The 17,771-nt window shown below is 33.6% G+C and overlaps 2 protein-coding genes across 2 annotated transcripts in view; both read left to right on the forward strand.

Moving 5' to 3' along the window:
- The window catches only part of LOC132049094 (uncharacterized), a 54,342-nt gene that overhangs the window by 11,861 nt on the left and 24,710 nt on the right, over positions 1–17,771 (forward strand). The window lies entirely within an intron of this gene.
- On the forward strand, positions 15,178–17,358 carry LOC132049093 (two-component response regulator ORR9-like). The gene is made up of 5 exons (XM_059439756.1): positions 15,178–15,627; positions 15,911–16,014; positions 16,116–16,193; positions 16,576–16,646; positions 16,753–17,358. The coding sequence occupies exons 1-5, from the start codon at positions 15,522–15,524 to the stop codon at positions 17,084–17,086; spliced, it is 693 nt and encodes a 230-aa protein (XP_059295739.1). The 5' UTR covers positions 15,178–15,521; the 3' UTR covers positions 17,087–17,358.

Consider the following 17,771-nt stretch of genomic DNA (forward strand, 5'->3'; position numbering starts at 1 on the left):
AAAAGTTTGACTCTCGAAAAGCGAAAAATGTTAAACAAATTGGGATTGAGCGAGTACGTTGTAACTGATTTGGATAAATGTATGTATACATGCAGAATACACATAGCTTACATTTATAAATTTAATGTAAATACTGAATGTGGGTAAGCTTTTACCCTTCTCTTGTAATGATTGAGGTGTCCATGTCTCACTTATTAACCTCGGAATTTTTCAAATACTTACTCACGATGAATGCTTACGTCAAATCACATGGTTATATTATAATTAAATAATAAATTAAGGTAAAAAGATACATATTAATTAACAATAGTTAAGTGATCATATTATCATTAATTTGACATAAATATACCACATTTGAAGAAGTTTTTTTTATACCTCTCCAACCCTATCCTGCCCCAGATAAAAACTTAGTCCCACGTCAAACCCACAAGGGAAGGGTAAAAAGTTTGCCCTCCCCTTTTTATTCATGGTGTTTCTGAGTAAGTTTTTGAAAAATGTGGAGGTCGGTAAGTGAGACGTGAACACTTCAAACCTCATAAAGAAAGGGCAATTTAGAAAAAAAAAAAAAAAAAAAAAGAAAGGGCAAAATTTCTCGCTATTTGTACCAAATTAATGAATATAAGACATGTAACTTCCATTGAAATTTCCTCCGTCTTAATTTATGTAGCATCATTTGATTAGGCACGAAATTTTAAGAAAACGAACACTTTTGAAATTTATGATTCAAAACATGCCTTAGATAAATGTGTGACTATAAATCATCTCATAAAGTTAAATTGTTTTTAAATATAGAAAGATAATATTTTTTTTGGTACAAACTAAAAATGAAAGTATGTCACATAAATTGGGATAGAGGGAGTATGCATTTGCTCTCTCCGTCCCAAAAATAAGTGTCGTTTTTGCTCATTTCACGTCCATTAAGACATCAATAAAGTCAATGTATATTAGACTAAACTATCCCTATTTATTAAATACTTCTTGAGAATTGAGCACTATTAAGAAGTAATTCATTAGTATAAGGATATAATTGAAAACAGTTACTAACTTTTGTGTTGAATTCCTAAGCGATTGTTATTTCTTTACTAATAATAATGTAAACATTATTTAATTTAATGTAAACATCAAATTCAGATAAGTATTTATTCAAGGAAAGGGTTTAATGGTGATTTTTTATTTATTTATCCTAATAGAGAGAAGCAAGAGGTGACCCACAATATCTGGCAAGAATCTTTCGATTTGAAAAACCCCTACAAACAAAATCAAAAGAATCATTTGTTTTTAAGACCAAATCCATCTTTGGAATTAGAGATTTGGTACTTGGGGACCATCTCTAGTCCCTTTCAATTCAACACATTACTCTTATTACTCTTTATGTGGCCTATTTTCTTCTTCTTTTTTTGCCTATGGTGGGGGTTAGTGGTAAAGAATTAGAAAATTTTAATAGGTCTACTACACCTTTTCGTTTGTTTTACTTCATCTCAAAATTCGTCGAAATTTCGAGAAACTTGACAGAAATAGAGGTTTATTTGAAGATTAAGTTTCGACGAAATGATTGCATTTGAATTTTGGATACTCAAAATTAATTTCATCATAAATCATAATATGAAACTCTGACCAACTGCGTGTACATTTTGGTCAATTATATTAACCACATACGATGTTAACATCAAATAATCTAATTTTAGCAATTAAAATTAAGGTTAAAATATATATCAGCGTATGTGTATGAAGACACATGTCTTGCATTTGTTATTTTGGTATAAATATCATATGATATTGATATATTATTATCACTCTTTTGCGGAAAAAAAGGATCTCTATTCAATATAACTATAATGGATCATTGCATTTGTAGCCAAAGAGCTTAAAGTAAGTTCGAAACTTGTTAAAAGGTCTTAAAATTCTTATTGTATCTCTTTATAGATCAAATAGAGTAATTTGTACTTTAATTAACTGTCCACAAAAAGAAATTCGTCTCGACTTTCAAGTAATTTAAATTTGAACCCATGCACAAAGTTAAGAGTAGTGATGAGTTGGAATACCCCATTTGAGTATGTACATATAGGTCCAAATTCCAAAAGATTTTCCATATGTGGAAAATCCATTAATAATTCAAGCAAAAGACACTCAAATCCCTAAGTAGTTCACTTTTTGAGCTTAGCTTTGGCAAACAATAAATTATTTACCTTAGCTAGTAGCTAGCTGCCTAGCCACACAACTAGGGTTTTTTAACCTTCCTTTTTATAAGAATTTTACTTTTGATAACTAATACTATAATACAACACCTTTGCTTAGCAACAGCCCACATTATTTGTTCATTATGTACAGGAATATATGACCTAACTCCAATATACTTGAACAAACTATTGTGGCCTTTTTCTTGATTTGGTATGCTGGATAATCTCCAAGAGGATCATTTTAGAAATTATATACGAGTATATTTTATTTATTATCTAGTGCTTTGTGCAGTGTATCTTTACAAGGAATAAATTTAAGAAAACGCAAGATGAGTATTAGTTAGAGTCATGTCTATTGTGATAAGTGCATGCTAGATTAGTTAATTAAAGATTAAGTTTGAAGAGAGATTCTCTTATTTCATTAAAAAAAAATGTTAAGAAGAGATGCATGTTTATCTCTAATCCGAACATTGGATAATTAAGAATAGCTTAATATCCCGGGTGTAACTTCTCTTTTTAAAAATAATAAAAGCTAAGTATATGTTTGATGAAATTATTAACACACTCTAAATTAAAATTAATCAGGTGGCAGCTGCATGCATTTGTTACTTGTTAATGATGGTCGTCGTGGTAGTAGATGTGGTTAACTGCAATGTAATTGTGTAATGCTGGCTAGAGATGATACTTATAGTTGGTGATGGTGGCTAGCCATCAATGAGGGTGATTTAGGGTGATAAAGGCTGGTGTGACGGTTGTTAAGACTTAAGTAATAGAAAGGTCACATTCACAAAAACGTTTTAGTGAGAAAAGTCCAAATTATTTTAAAATTTTGTACAAGAAAATAAATGAGTTGGGCTTATTCATAACAAATACGTGATTGTAAGAAAAAAAAAATAGTAATATACTTAATGAATTGGATATCATAATTGTCCAAATTTAGAGTTTAATTAATTGCATGAAAACAGACGGGTCTAAGTATTTTAATTTTTAGCGATGGTCGTTGTGCGTGGTTGGTACTTAATTGGTAGAAGTAGATGGCTATAATGATTGTATACTAGTGACAGTGGTGGAGCTAAGATTTTTATTAAAGGAGTTTCAAAATATAAAGAAGTAAACATAGAAGAAGCCAATGGGGTTCAACGTTTACTATATATATACATAAAAAGTAATTTTAACCTTATATATACAATGTAATTTTAACTCCCTTGCCCCTTAAATACTGGCTCCACCCCTAATTGGTGATTGGAGGGTTATGTTGTGGATTTATGGTTGTGGTTGGTGGTGATGGCCTGCTGGCAATGAAGATTGTTTATGGTGGTGCATGTTTGTGCGATAAAGGCTAATGTCAGTGGTAGAGATAGTGGAAGTAAGTTATGATGGCGGTTGATTGTGTGATACTGTTGAGTCCCACTTCGGCTAAGGAATGGGAATTTGGTTTCTTTATATGGTCTTGGGCAATCCTTTTGCCTTTGAGCTAGTTTTTGGGTTGAGACCTAAGATTCATTTCTTTACATGGTATCAGAGTCAGACTATCACAATTATTCAATGTCACCAATGTTGGACCCCCGTCTTATATTGTCCAGTCCTGGGCTGTCACGACCCAAACCGATGAGCCGTGACAAGGGGTCTGACCTCTAGCGACCAAACACCCCTAAACACTTATCTGAAATGTCACGACCCAAACCGATGAGCTGTGACGAGGGGTCTGACCTCTAGCGACCAAATACCCCTATACTCGTATCTAAAATATACTGAACATCCCATGAATGGCACAACTAATCTCAAAAGGAAACATCAGAACTCTGTACAATCTGCATACATGTATATATACACAATCATGCGGAAGAACGGCAAGCCAACTAGGTCGCTACATATCCGTACACAAAAGAATGAGCCGACAAGGCTACATCGTCTGACTAATACATACAACTGTCTACAGACCTCTAATGGAATAAAAGCTGTAGAAAGGACGGGACAGGGCCCGGTCATACCCATATGCATACACATCTCAAAAGGGGCATACCAAAACTGACTGTAGCTCCGGATCGAATGGAGCGTCGACCATTTGCTAAATCTAGAGGTCCTACTGAGCTGGACCACCTGTCTGTCTCCCTGTACCTGCGGGCATGAACGTAGCCTCCCGAGCAACGGGGAGTCAGTACGGAAAATGTATTGAGCATGTAAAACATAAGAGCAACATCATATATATATATACATACACACACACATGGGAATCATGAATAAGATCTGAACTCATAAGCTGAAATGACTGACTGCATGTACTTGTATGAACTAGTATCCGCATGAATCTGTATATCTAACAATGCCTCTGTGGGCGCATAATACGCATGCTCATGCCTATCAATGAAGGTCATGCATCTATATATAGGTGCGTATTTAACACCTGATATATGCGCGTATATAACACCTGTTTCTTTTCTCATATCGTATCGGCCTCTCTGCGGCCATCATCATATACATTGCTGCGATACTTGCAACCTGATTCTCATATCATCATATTAGTACACCATCTGATCAAGTGGTAATGCGTATATAACGCCTGCTCCTTTCCATACCCCATTTACATATAATACTTGCATATATAACGCCTTTTGGTCACGAGTCAATACACACATATATATAAATGAATGTAATGCATGAATAACTGTATACATAAAACTGGACCCATGAACAGAAGGAATAGTCGTAAAGGGGTACATGAACATCAAAGACTGTAATACTCCTAATACTTTTAAGAGTAGAGTAATGTGGACTCGCTTACTCGCTTATTGGATCGTATCATAGGATCATGCCAAAAGAAGAAAAGGGTAACTTAACATATCTCGACGTATATCAAATCGACCAACTCCTACTTCTCGACTTGTAAATCTACAATTTAAGACAACATAGACCTTTATTAGACTAGGTACTTCACTTGCTAACTCCCTTTTGATGCATATAGGGCTTAACGAATCATGAACAACATTTCTCTCATAAGCTTAATAGCTCTTCAACTTCGCATTCGATCCCACATCAACTATAATACTCACATCAACAATGACAACACATATATATCAAAATATATGTAAACCCGTTTCCAATCATCTCTTAAAACAACCCTATATCACTACATTGCTCTTCATCAACTTAACACTTCCACAGTTACCTTCTCTTCACTTAGAATCACTAAAACTCTTGATACTCAACTTAAATACAAAGGTAGCAATCATTTACATACCTTGAGGGGTCAAGAATCACTCCAACTTCAACTCCCTAAACTCCACTCTTGAAAAAACCCTAGAAGCAACCTTTCTTCTTCACCATCTCGGGTTTACGGGGTCCGGGTCTCGTCAAATCTTCACTAATATGATGGAAAATATTGGGAGAGAATATTTTAGGATTTTCTGATTTTTGTAAAGAGGAAAATGTGAAATGAAGTTGTGACCCACATATTTATACTTGGAAGCCAAAAGGCTACAGCGGTCCGGTTTGACGAGCGGGTCGACGGCCCGTCGACGTGTTGACGGTCCGTCGACTTGCCCATCGATCTGCGCCTGCAGAATGCATGGCTACGGAACCCTGTCGATGCCGCACAACGACGGCCCGTTGATTTTGACTGGTGTCCTGCAGGTTTTTCTTATTCAGTTCAGTTCGCGTCGATTCGATTCGTTCAACTTCTAATCCTGCAAATCACCAAGAATACCTGCTGGTATCATTTCACACGGGGTAAGACACTTTCTATCTCCAAAACTCGGGCTCAGGTCTCGATTCCCAAGGCATACCCAACTAGGAAATCATAAGTTCTACCACTATGAAAGCGAGGGGTGTAACATGAAACATGCTGAACATCAATAGCCCATAAATGGCACAAACTAATCTCATAAAGAGAAACATTCGAACTCCGTACAATATATATATATACACAACATCTTTGAAGAAAGTGCTTCGCTAGGCTGCTATATATCTTGTACACAAAAGAATATAAGCCGACAAAGCTACATCGTCGACTACTACATACAACCGTCGACGTACCCTACCGGAATAAAGCTGCAGAAAGGACGGACGGGGCCCCGTCGTACCCATCTATATACATCTCAAAAGAATGGCCTACTAAAATAGACGCAACTCCGGATCGAATGGAGTGCGCACCGATCTCTATTTGGATAAGGGTCCTACTAAGCTGGACCACCTCCCTGTCTACCTGTACCTGCGGGCATGAGCGCAGCCCCCCGAGCAACGGGGAGTCAGTACGGATAATGTACTGAATATGTAAAGCATAAAGACAACATGTATATATGTATAGAAATCATGGATAAGATCTGAACTCATAAGCTGAAATAACTATCTGCATGAATCTGTATGAACTAGTATCTGTCTGCATCTGACTGAATCTGTATGTCGGAACACATGGACATGCATATATATATGTATATCTAGTAGGTACACACCTCATTGTTACATCACAGGCCACACCTTCACCCCCTGTCAAGCGTGCCTTTCTCATGTACATATCCCAACATCATAGGCCACTCATAGGCCACACCTTCACCCCCTGTCAAGCGTGCCTTTCATATGTACAACGTAATATCACATGTCACACCCTGTCAAGTGTGCCTTTCACTGTACCCCTGAGAACTGAAAGTGAATGCATAGTATAAGTAGAACTGAATGACAGGATTCTTAAAACAATAAAATGACAGTTTGTCTCTCATGGGCCTTACTGGACTCATACTACTAGGACAAGAAATCACAAGGTCTGAATATGGGGAAATACCGTAGCCGGGGTACGGGAACATCAAAACTGCATTTCTCTTAGTACTTATAAGAATAGAGTAATATGGAAACTCTCTTACTCGTTTATCGGTTCATTTCATAGGATCATCCCAAAAAAAAAAAAAAAAAAAGGAATAACCTTAACATACCTGGAGATATATTCAATCGTCCAACTCTTATTCCTTGAACTCGTAAGTCTACAATTAAGATAACATAGGCCTTAATTAGGCTATTCATCTTACTTACTAATCATCATAATTACAAAAGAGCTTAACAACTATGGACAGCATATCCCTTGAAAACGTAGAAAACCCTCAACTCCTAATTCCATCCAATCTCAACTACAATATCAAGGATAACATTGATGGCAACACTCTCATAACAAGATATACCTAAGCACATCCCTCAATCATCTCTTGACATAACCCCAAAAGCACTATTTAACCTTTCATTGACTTATCACTTTCATAGCTATCTTCTCTTCACGAACCACCAAAACTCTTAGTAACTAACTTAAATACAAGGGTAGAAATCATTTACATACCTTGAGGGGTCAAGAATCCCAAGAATCACTTTAACTTCAACTCCCTAAGCTTCCCATTCTTGGAGAAACCCTAGAAACAACCTTCTTCTTCACAAGCTCGGGTTTACGGGGGTCCGGGTCTTGTCAAATCTTCACTACTATGCCATAAATGTTGGGAGAGCAAAATATTAGGGTTTTCTGATCTGGGAATGAGAGAAAATAAGACATAAAGTCATGGACCACGTATTTATACTCGGAGAATTAAATGTTTCAGTGGTCCGATTCGACGAGCGGATCGACGACTCGTCGACGTGTCGACGGTCCGTCGACATGCTCGTCGACCTGTGCCTGCAGAATGCAGGGCTGCAAAACCCTGTCGACGCCGCACAACGACGGCCCGTTGACAGGTTCGACGACCCGTCGATCATGACTGGTGTCTGCAGACTTTTCCAATTCGGTTCAGATCGCGTCGATTCGATTCGTTCAACTTCTAACCCTGTAAATCACCAGGAATTCCTGCTGGTACCATTGCACACGCGGTAGGACACTTTCTATCTACAAAACTCGGGCTTGGGTCTCGATTCCCAAGGCATACCCAACTAGGAAATCATAAGTTCTACCACTACGAAGACGAGGGGTGTAACATGGGCATGCGGGGGAATGGGAGAGGGGGGGGGGGGGTTGAGTGTCATCTCGGCTAAGGGATGAGGAGTTGATCCCTTATATGATCTTGAGCTTTCAGCTAGCTTTTGGGTTGATTTAGGCTCAAGATCCATGCAATGGAGGTTGATCGTAAAGGTAGTCGTGATTGTCGAAGGTAGTGGAGGTGATTGATCGTAATGATTGAGTTGTGATTCTATCTGACCTATATATTCATAGCAAATAAGTAAGTGCAAAAACAAGAAACAAATATACTTGAGGAATTGAGGTGTGAATGATTCAAATTTAGAGTCTCATCAAGTATAAACAAATGGGGTGTAAGTATTTTATGTGTATCATGAGTCATGACCATCAAACAAGATATCAAAGCAAGAATATATATACAAATGTTAAAAGTAATAGCCATGGTGGAAGACGTGTATGTGACAAATTATTTTAGTCATTTAGCAATCAATAATTTCAACAGCTCATAACGAATATTATGTTCCTAGCAATTAATATGTGTTCCTAACTGGCCTACGTACGTTTGATGTTTATTAGAAACCAAAAAAAAAAAAAAAAAGGCACATCAGCCAGCTTGTATCATCGAATCGGGTACGTCAAATCTCAAAATAGTAAACTAAATCGGTTGTGATTTCAAATTGCCAAACTCTCTAATCTTATTGAAGGTTTTGATTAAAAGTCAGTCAAAACTAAAGGGCTAAATGGGTTGGTACCAAAGAATTTTTTTGCAGACCTGATTCTATTCAAAGGAGAATTTTTTTGACTTTAATTATTTTTTATTTTTGTTTCTTTCAGATCCCCCCCAGTCCCAACCAAAAGAGAAACAAGAACATGGATTTTCCACTTATATATATAGTAATTTACCCGCGAAAGGGTTCAATATTAGTTTAATTGCGATTTAAAAACTATATCATCCTCGTTGTAGAGTAACTAATACCCCTAAGGAAAAAGACCATAAGTTGGGTTTTGTGGATCCACAAAACATGCATGGAAATGTCCATCAAACATTGGTAGGGTCAAAATTGATGATGAAAAATAGGAAGAGAAACATGCAAGGTTCCTAAGGGGTGGACACAATCTGTTGGAATCTATTGGTTGCATTATTCATAATACTCTTCTTGTCCTAAAGATGGAGGGGTAGTGGCCTAGAAAGGTCAAGCCCCAGCCCACACTACCAATAACTGATTCGAAAATTCTAACAAGCGGATTCAAATAATATTACAAAATAGTTTGGTGTAAGAAATATTTCAAGTTCACGCAAAGTTTGATCAGGACAAGATTGCACCTCAAAATTAAGGAGTATAATATAGACAGCTTATCCTAATGCAAGCAGTAATGATTGATTTTATGGTTGGAATTCGTGACTAACTATAGGTCGCATGGAGACAACTTTACCGTTACTCCAAGGATCCCTTCAAGCGGAATCATGGAATATTTGGTCAAAATATCTTTCTTTTTATACAAAGGTAATTCAACAAGTTACATATATACACATTATTATTTTTATATATATACACAAAGGCGGAACTAGAATTTTGAGTTTATGGGTTCGTAATTTTAGCAAAAGTAGCTTATTGGGCTTATAAATTACATATATTAAGCGCATTTTTAAATACAAATACAAGATCTGGACCAAAGCTAGTTATTAGATTTTGTCAAACCCGTGAGTAGAATTCTAGCACTCTCTATATATACACACAGGGCAGAGAGCAAGGGGTTCCGAACCCCCTTAGGCGAAAAATTATACTATTTATACATGGTTAAAATTATTTTTTATGTATATTTAGTAGATGTTGAACCCCCTTCGACTTCTTCGTGTGCTCACTTTTACATATTTTGAACCCCCTTATTTTAAAAAAAGTGAGGTGTTTGGCCAAGCCTTGGGAGAAAATAAGTACTTTTGGGGAGTAGCAAAAGCAGTTTTTCAGAAGCTAAAAAAATAGCTTTTGCTCAAAAGCACTTTTTTGAAAAATATTTTTGAGAAACATACATTTAGAAGCACTTTTAAAAGCTTAGCCAAACAATAATTGTTGCTCAAAAGTACTTTTTAAATTAATTGGTCAAACACAAACTGCTTTTAGCCAAAAGTAATTTTTTGAAAAAAACACTTTCTAAAATAAGCTAATTTTTAGAAGCTTGGCCAAACTGGCTAAACGTCACTCAACTATCTCTATTTTCCTCAAAATATAATAAACACCTCAAAAGCCTCTTTCTCTATTAGTTGGCATGCCATGCCATTAAAGCCTTTTTTAATATAAAATAATAGATCTATTGAACTCATCAAAAACCTATTTAACCAAACCTATATTTTATACTCAATCAAATATAACCCGGTTAAAATGCGGCAAAGAAATCAAACCATATTTTCTATTAAGCCACTTTTGCAAATCTAAGATTCTTTATCTCAATTCAAATATATTATTTTTTCAATTAAAATTAAAATGTAAGTAGTTCTATCTTTCCATTCAAACTCAAATATTTTTAAATATTATATTTTTTTCACATTAAACGACATATTCTTTCCACATTAAAATGCCTTTCTTATTGTGATATCATACGTGTGGAAACGCTATATTGTTTGTTTATTTATTTGTAAAAAAAAAAAAAAAAAACTATATAATAAAAGAGCTATCATGTATCTGTCGGTAAAATCAATTTTGGACCCACAGAATATCCTATTGATGATATTAGGAGTGTGGATTAAGTGAGACAGATTGTATGGTGAGTCGGGGAATCTTTTATACTAGACATGTATACTGTTTATGATCTTAGTACCTGTTGTACATTTTTTGTGTGTTCTTTGATAATCGTTGTTTGTGATTCTTACAGTAAGCTCGCGAATAATACATTATTAGCCGTCTTTGACAGGAAGGGTTTTACTTCTAAAAATGAAACTTTCCAATATGAAATTTAGACTAGTCGGGCATCGAAGAAGATATTGGAAGCCTAGTAGAAATTAAAACAAAAAAGGCAAATATCACTCCATCCGGCGCGCATTTATGTGATTTTATTGATTAGACATGAAAGTTACGAAATAAATGAAAAGTTTTAAAACTGTAGTCTAAATATGTCAATATATTTGTATGGTTATAAAATTTTGATAGTCGTTGACTTAAACATGTCACAATATTTATTGTGGCTATAATTTTTTTTGATTAAGAGTAAAATGAGAAATTACTAAAAAAATAATAATAATAATAATAATAAGGTCACGTAAACTAGAATGGAGGTGAATAGGTAATAGTACCAGCATCCATTCTCATTTTTTTTTTGGTAAAGCATCCATTCTCATTTGTTTCTACTACCTTTTACTTTTCCCTTCTCAAAACCAGAAGGTATATAGAGTCTCTTTAATAGTGTAACAAATCATATATTCTTAAAATATTTAAAATATAATTAAATACTCATAAATTTATGATAAATATTTTTGTTGCATATTAAATTGCACTTATAAAGATAAAAAAATCCATTACACTATTACTAAATATTAAATTAATTCCTTTTAAGAAAAAAATGTAGTCTCATGGAATAACATTTTGAATATGCAACTGAGATTGCATTCAATTTTCTTCCTACGTAAAAAAAAAAAGAATGGTTCTCATCACTGCTATAAATTAAGTGGTGGTTAATACTTGACAGTAATGGGCCTTCATATTTTGAAGAATCTTATGTGGGTCCCTATCTGATGTTATATATTCTATTGAAAATCTTTTTGCATGAGCAAATCCCTTTTCTTTCTCTCCTATGGTCAAAAGTCTCTCTTTTATTATCTATCCAATTACTACGGGTTGAACAAATGATGCAAAATGAAGGTGTATCATGTCGACTGTAACGGAAACAAAATTTTTATTTAAGAAAATTCAAGACGTAAGATATAAGGAAAAATCAAGAAAATTCAACGTTAAATATATACATAATGAAATTTTTCAATAAAAAAGATTCGGATAATGAATTTCTTGCATCCCCTTAGCTTCACCCCAGCATGCCGATAAAGATTTGTTCGTATTCAATATTTATGTGTTGAATCAATTAAGGAAGGTACACTTTTCTTTCACCTACTTTGGATTGCTAACTCAACGATAGAATACTTGAATTGTAAATGGGGCTAGTGTCTTTTACACATATGGATGAAGGGAGGTGTCCATACTCTCGGTAAATTTTGAAAGATCACGACTGATCCTGAAAGGAAACGAATGACAAAAATGAGATGCTCACGCTCTCGTTGGACGTGACAATTATTGAATGGGTAAACTAACGAAGGGAAGAATGGATTTATATTGGCTGCAGAGTTTCTAATAAGTGGATACGAAGTTATTTATCAAGTTCTCCCAAATATATAGCATTATGCATGCGTAAATATTCTCATTTGTTTCTAGGAAAAGGGTAAAAAATCTCTTCAAATACTTAAAAAATATAATTAAATATCTAATTTGGAAAAAGGCTAAAAATAACCTCCGAACTTATTTTGGATCAAAATATCCCTCTCATCCTTAAAGTTTCAAATATCATCACTGCTATAAATTAAGTGGTGGTTAATACTTGATACCTTCATATTTTGAAGAATCTTATGTGGGTCCCTATCTGATGTTATATATTCTATTGAAAATCTTTTTGCAATTCTCTCTTTTATTATCTATCAAAATGAAGGTGTATCATGTCGACTCCAAAATAACGGCAAAATCAAGAAATCATTTTTAAATGAAAATTTTCAATAAAAAAAAAGCTAAAGATTTGTTCGTATTCAATATTTATGTATGTTGAATCATTTAAACCTACGACCTAACCGAATAATAACTCATAAGATCCCTTATTCCCCCAATTCCTCAAACTTCAAACCTACGTATTGGGGGAATAAGGGGATCTTATGGGGTATTGTTTAGTTGGGTCGGGTATAAATGATGGAGCAGATTTAAAAAATAATTTCAGGTTATTTTGGAGGATAATTTACCAAGACAAGGATATATTTGAAAACTTTAAGGATGGGAGGGGTATTTTTGACTTCAAAATAAGTTCGGAGGATATTTTTAGCTTTTTTTCGAAAGTAGAGGAGTCTTTTTGACCCTTTTCCCGATAAGGAAAGATATATCAAAGAATCATATACTCAGAATAGTATCCATTAAATTATTTTAAAAAATCACGATAGCCAATCTTTAATCCGAAGAAATATGAAATTACGTAGTAATTTTCAGTCAAATTGTTAGCAAGTTCCACGAATATCCATGGCGATCCACCTCATAACAACAAAAATACAGCATCGACCTTACACTTTCAATGCAATTTCATAATGACTTTGGATTCGATGTTCAAAATCTTTTGCAATATTCTCAATTATACCAAAAATTCTCTAATTAATTACCCCTTCCGTCCCATATTAGTTGTCAAGGTTACTAAAAATATTTATCCCAAAATACTTTTCATTTACAAATTCAAGCCCATTTAACCTTATTATTAAGTGTTCATGAAAATAATCAATATTGATTAGGGTGTAATATATTGGAGAGAGATAAGAGTAATGTAGTAAAACTACAAATCGGGCGTGTAAAAGGAAAACGTGACAACTAATATTGGAGGGAGGGAATAAAAGGTACTAACATAATTGTAAATTAATCTAATTTGTGACATTTATCTGTCCACTAAAACTTTGTCTCCTAGTCTACCTCAACTAATGGATCTCCCAAATTTGTAGGCCAATATGTAAGTTACCAAATCTTTTGTTCAGAACAACAAATTTGTGTACTTAGCACATGTTTATCTCTCATTAATAAATTGCAGTGGTACTATATCAACTAACCTATGATGCTTTAAATAGAGAATAATGGAAGCAGACCAAATCAAGTGGGATTCACCTTTATGAGATTATTAACTAGTAGCTTTACTGCAAATGAAAACAATAACAAAAATTTCTGGTGGTGTTATTTGTTTTGCATTAGATGGTGAGTGAGATGATAATATATATAATAACACATGAATAACAATGGATCAGACGAAACACATATTAATGGGGGTACATATCGAATGGAAAAACTTACCCACAAGATACATACGCACTAAGTGTAGTTAATTTATTTAAATCTATTTTTAAATTAACCATGAATCATTTCTATTAGTATAATAAGATGTAATAGTAGTAGAGTTAGAATTTCACTAATAGAAGTCATAAAGAAGTTAACACATGAAAAAGCTAAAAAGATTAAGAGCCTGTTTGGATGAGCTTAAAAAAAGCAGTTTTTAAAAAAAAAATAAGTTGAGATAGCTCAACTTATTTTTTTTTTGGCTTATAAGCTGTTTTCAAAGACAACTTATAAACTGCTTTAGATAAGCTAAGCCAAACTGGCTCAATTATTTTTTTATGTTTAGTTTAAGCACAAAATGACTTTAAACTGATCAGTCAAATACTCAAAAAAACTGAAAACAACTTATAAGCCAATTCAAACGGGCTCTAAGTATGTACATAGTTTTTTACCCTATTAACATAATACAATCCATTGTCATTTTATCAGATTATCAATTACTTCTATTATTCCAGTTTACATGTCACACTTTTTATTTTAATTTGTCTCAATAAGAATGTTATATTTCTAAGAAATAATTTAACTTTAAAATTTATTTACACAAATCTAAAATTATTTTTGCTACATATTTCAAAAATCTTGAACTCTATGTTTAGTCTAATATGACGAGGGAGTGACTAAATTTACCGGTAAATACCTTACAGTGACTCGAATGTGTAATTACTTAATATATAGTCGGTGTATATAACTAAAATAAATTAAAATTTTATTTCAATAAAAAGTTTTAAAAATTGCACTTTTGCACCACCTTGCACCTGCTCAAGATACGGTAATCACACACAAGATTTCACTCTAGGAAAAAAGGTATCACTGCTGACATCACCTGTATCTTTTGGGTGGATTTTGTGGGTCCCACTACTCCCTCACCCCCTGCCTCCTCCACCTTCCAAAAATAACCGACCCCCCACTTTCCCTTTTTCCTCAAAACATTTTTTTCCCTTCAATATTTATAGTGTTAAGTGTATTTTTATTTTCATATAGTACATATTACTACTACAAAAAGAACTCTAGCTTCCAAGAATCATATACCTCATGTTCTAGATTTGTAAAAAGATTATAAATTTCATTTCTTTTTTAATTGCTTGCCTTTTAATTCAAAAGAAAAATCAGCTCAGAAATTTGGAGAGATTTGGTCAGATCTTGCTTTGTGAGTTGTGGAGATTTTGTTGGGTTTGTTACTTCTATACAAAGGCATCTTCTTTTTTAAGAAAGAAAAAAAAGCAAGAACCTCGTCAAAAAAAGAAACCAACTTTTTTTCTTTCTTCTTTTAAAGATCTGTTTTTTTTTTTTTCCTCTTTGTGAAAATTTGGAGCAATGGGAATGGCAGCTACTGAGTCTAAGTTTCATGTTTTAGCTGTTGATGACAGTGTAATTGATAGGAAGCTTATTGAAAGGCTATTGAAAACTTCTGCTTGTCAAGGTACTTTCTTGATTTAAGTCATTCAAGATATAACTACGATTTTAAATTTATGAGTTCGGAATTCCAAAAAAAATTGTAGTAGCTTATTAGGTTCTTTGATAATTTATTCATACTTATTAAGTGGATTTTTAAATACAATTTAAGATTTGAGCTAAAGTTATTTAATTTATGGTTGTTTTGTTTTGGTATTGATTTTTTTTTTTTTTTTTTTGTGTGAGTATTTTGTGTTTTTGTTCTTGCAGTTACAATTTATTTATACATATTGTGTGTTTTGTTTATGCAGTTACAACAGTAGATTCTGGAAGTAAAGCTTTAGAATTTCTTGGTTTACATGAACATGACAAGAATCGTACAAATCAACCTTGTGTTTCTCTTGATAACCATCAGGTAATTAATTTCCTTTGGTGGAACTGTCCATTTTAGTTCTGAATTTCCATAAATGTTTAGCAGAAAAAGTTAAAACTTCTTTCTGTTTCTGGGATTTGCAGGAAGCACAAATCAATCTTATTATCACGGATTACTGTATGCCTGGGATGACTGGCTATGATTTGCTTAAGAAAATTAAGGTATTTATTCTTTCAGATTAGTTTAGAAGAAAATTCTCCCAATTATGTTGTTTGTAGCATTGTGAAAAATTTATCTTTTGTGTCTCCAAGGGGCTCTCTCCCTCATGGGGTTCTTTATCAGAACAAAATTTTACCCATCAAGTTGTTTGAAGCATTGTAAAAATTCAATCTTTTTGTGCTCCCAAAAAATATTGATCTTTTTTCTCTCTTATTTTACCTTACAAAATTTAGATCTTGAATCTGATTGGGAAGTTTTTGATCGACTATATACTTGATAACTAGTTACCCTTTTTGGGACCCTATTTTTAGCTTTGTATTTAGATCTTGTACTGAATGTTGGGCCAATTTTGGTAATTAACAGTTTGGTTTGTTCTCTGAACAGGAATCTTCATCTCTGAGAAACATACCTGTGGTGATTATGTCATCTGAAAATGTTCCTTCAAGAATCAATAGGTAAGAACAGAACAGTTAAATCTTTTTTTGTAGTATACAAATGAAACAATTTTATCTTCTTCCTGTATTGGATGTGTGCTAATTCAATTGTGTATTAATTTTACAGATGTTTAGAAGAAGGGGCAGAAGAATTTTTCTTGAAGCCAGTGAGATTATCAGATGTCAATAAACTTAGACCACATATGATGAAAACAAAATGTCAGAGCCAGTTACAAGAAGAACCTGAGATAATTGTCACAGAAGAAAATCAAGAATCAATAGAAATTGCATATGTTGTTCCATCAGAAGTACCACTAACAGGATCAGACACAGTACAACAACAGCAGCAGCAAAAATCACAAGGCAATAGTAATAATAACAACAAGAGAAAGGCCATGGAAGAAAATTTATCACAAGACAGAACAAGACCAAGATACAGTAGCCTTACTACTGCTGTCTGATCTAATGATGCATATAGTATAATTTTTACTTTTCGTCCACAAATTTGTAACTTTGATATCATTTTTTAGGTTAATTCTTTTTTGGTTTTGTTATAATGTTTTCTACTTACTTACACAGCTTGGGTAATACAATATTAAGTGACATGTAGAAGGTCCATACACATTTCACAGCCAATTCTATTTTAGCTAATCTAAGGAGGGACTAGATCTTGTATTTGCTTCTTGTAAATTGACAAATATATAACATAAAGTGTTTCTTTTTTCTTTCCTCACTTTCCTCGAGTATTACCCTTAACTTGTTGCTAATTGCTCGGACTCTCTAAAGATGTCTCGTATTCGCGTTGAATTTTTAAAAAATGTAGTACTCTCTCCGTCCCAATGTGTGATACTATTTTCTTTCTATTCTATCCCAAAAAGAATGTCAATTTTCTATAATTAAAAATAATTTAACTTTAAGATTTCTCTTTTATTCTTAATAAAATGATTTATAGTTATACAAATGTCTAACGTCTGTTTTAGATCACATTTTAAAAAAAATTTCTCCTTTCTTAAATTTTGTGCTAAATCAAACAGTACTATATAAATTGGGACGGAAGGAGTACTATTTTTGAAGAATACGACACACACTTGCCAACATAGTTTTTCAGATGGTGGATTATATATTTATAAGTTTTTTTTTTTTGCG

Source organism: Lycium ferocissimum, chromosome 3 (assembly GCF_029784015.1).
Source record: "Lycium ferocissimum isolate CSIRO_LF1 chromosome 3, AGI_CSIRO_Lferr_CH_V1, whole genome shotgun sequence".
Lineage (NCBI taxonomy): Eukaryota > Viridiplantae > Streptophyta > Magnoliopsida > Solanales > Solanaceae > Lycium > Lycium ferocissimum.

Excerpts from the sequence above, each read along its gene's own strand:
- LOC132049093 (XM_059439756.1), top strand. The coding sequence starts at position 15,522 with ATGGGAATGGCAGCTACTGAGTCTAAGTTTCATGTTTTAGCTGTTGAT. Across the intron at positions 15,628-15,910 it reads GAAAACTTCTGCTTGTCAAG|TTACAACAGTAGATTCTGGA; the intron begins GTACTTTCTTGA and ends TTGTTTATGCAG. Across the intron at positions 16,647-16,752 it reads GTTCCTTCAAGAATCAATAG|ATGTTTAGAAGAAGGGGCAG; the intron begins GTAAGAACAGAA and ends TTAATTTTACAG.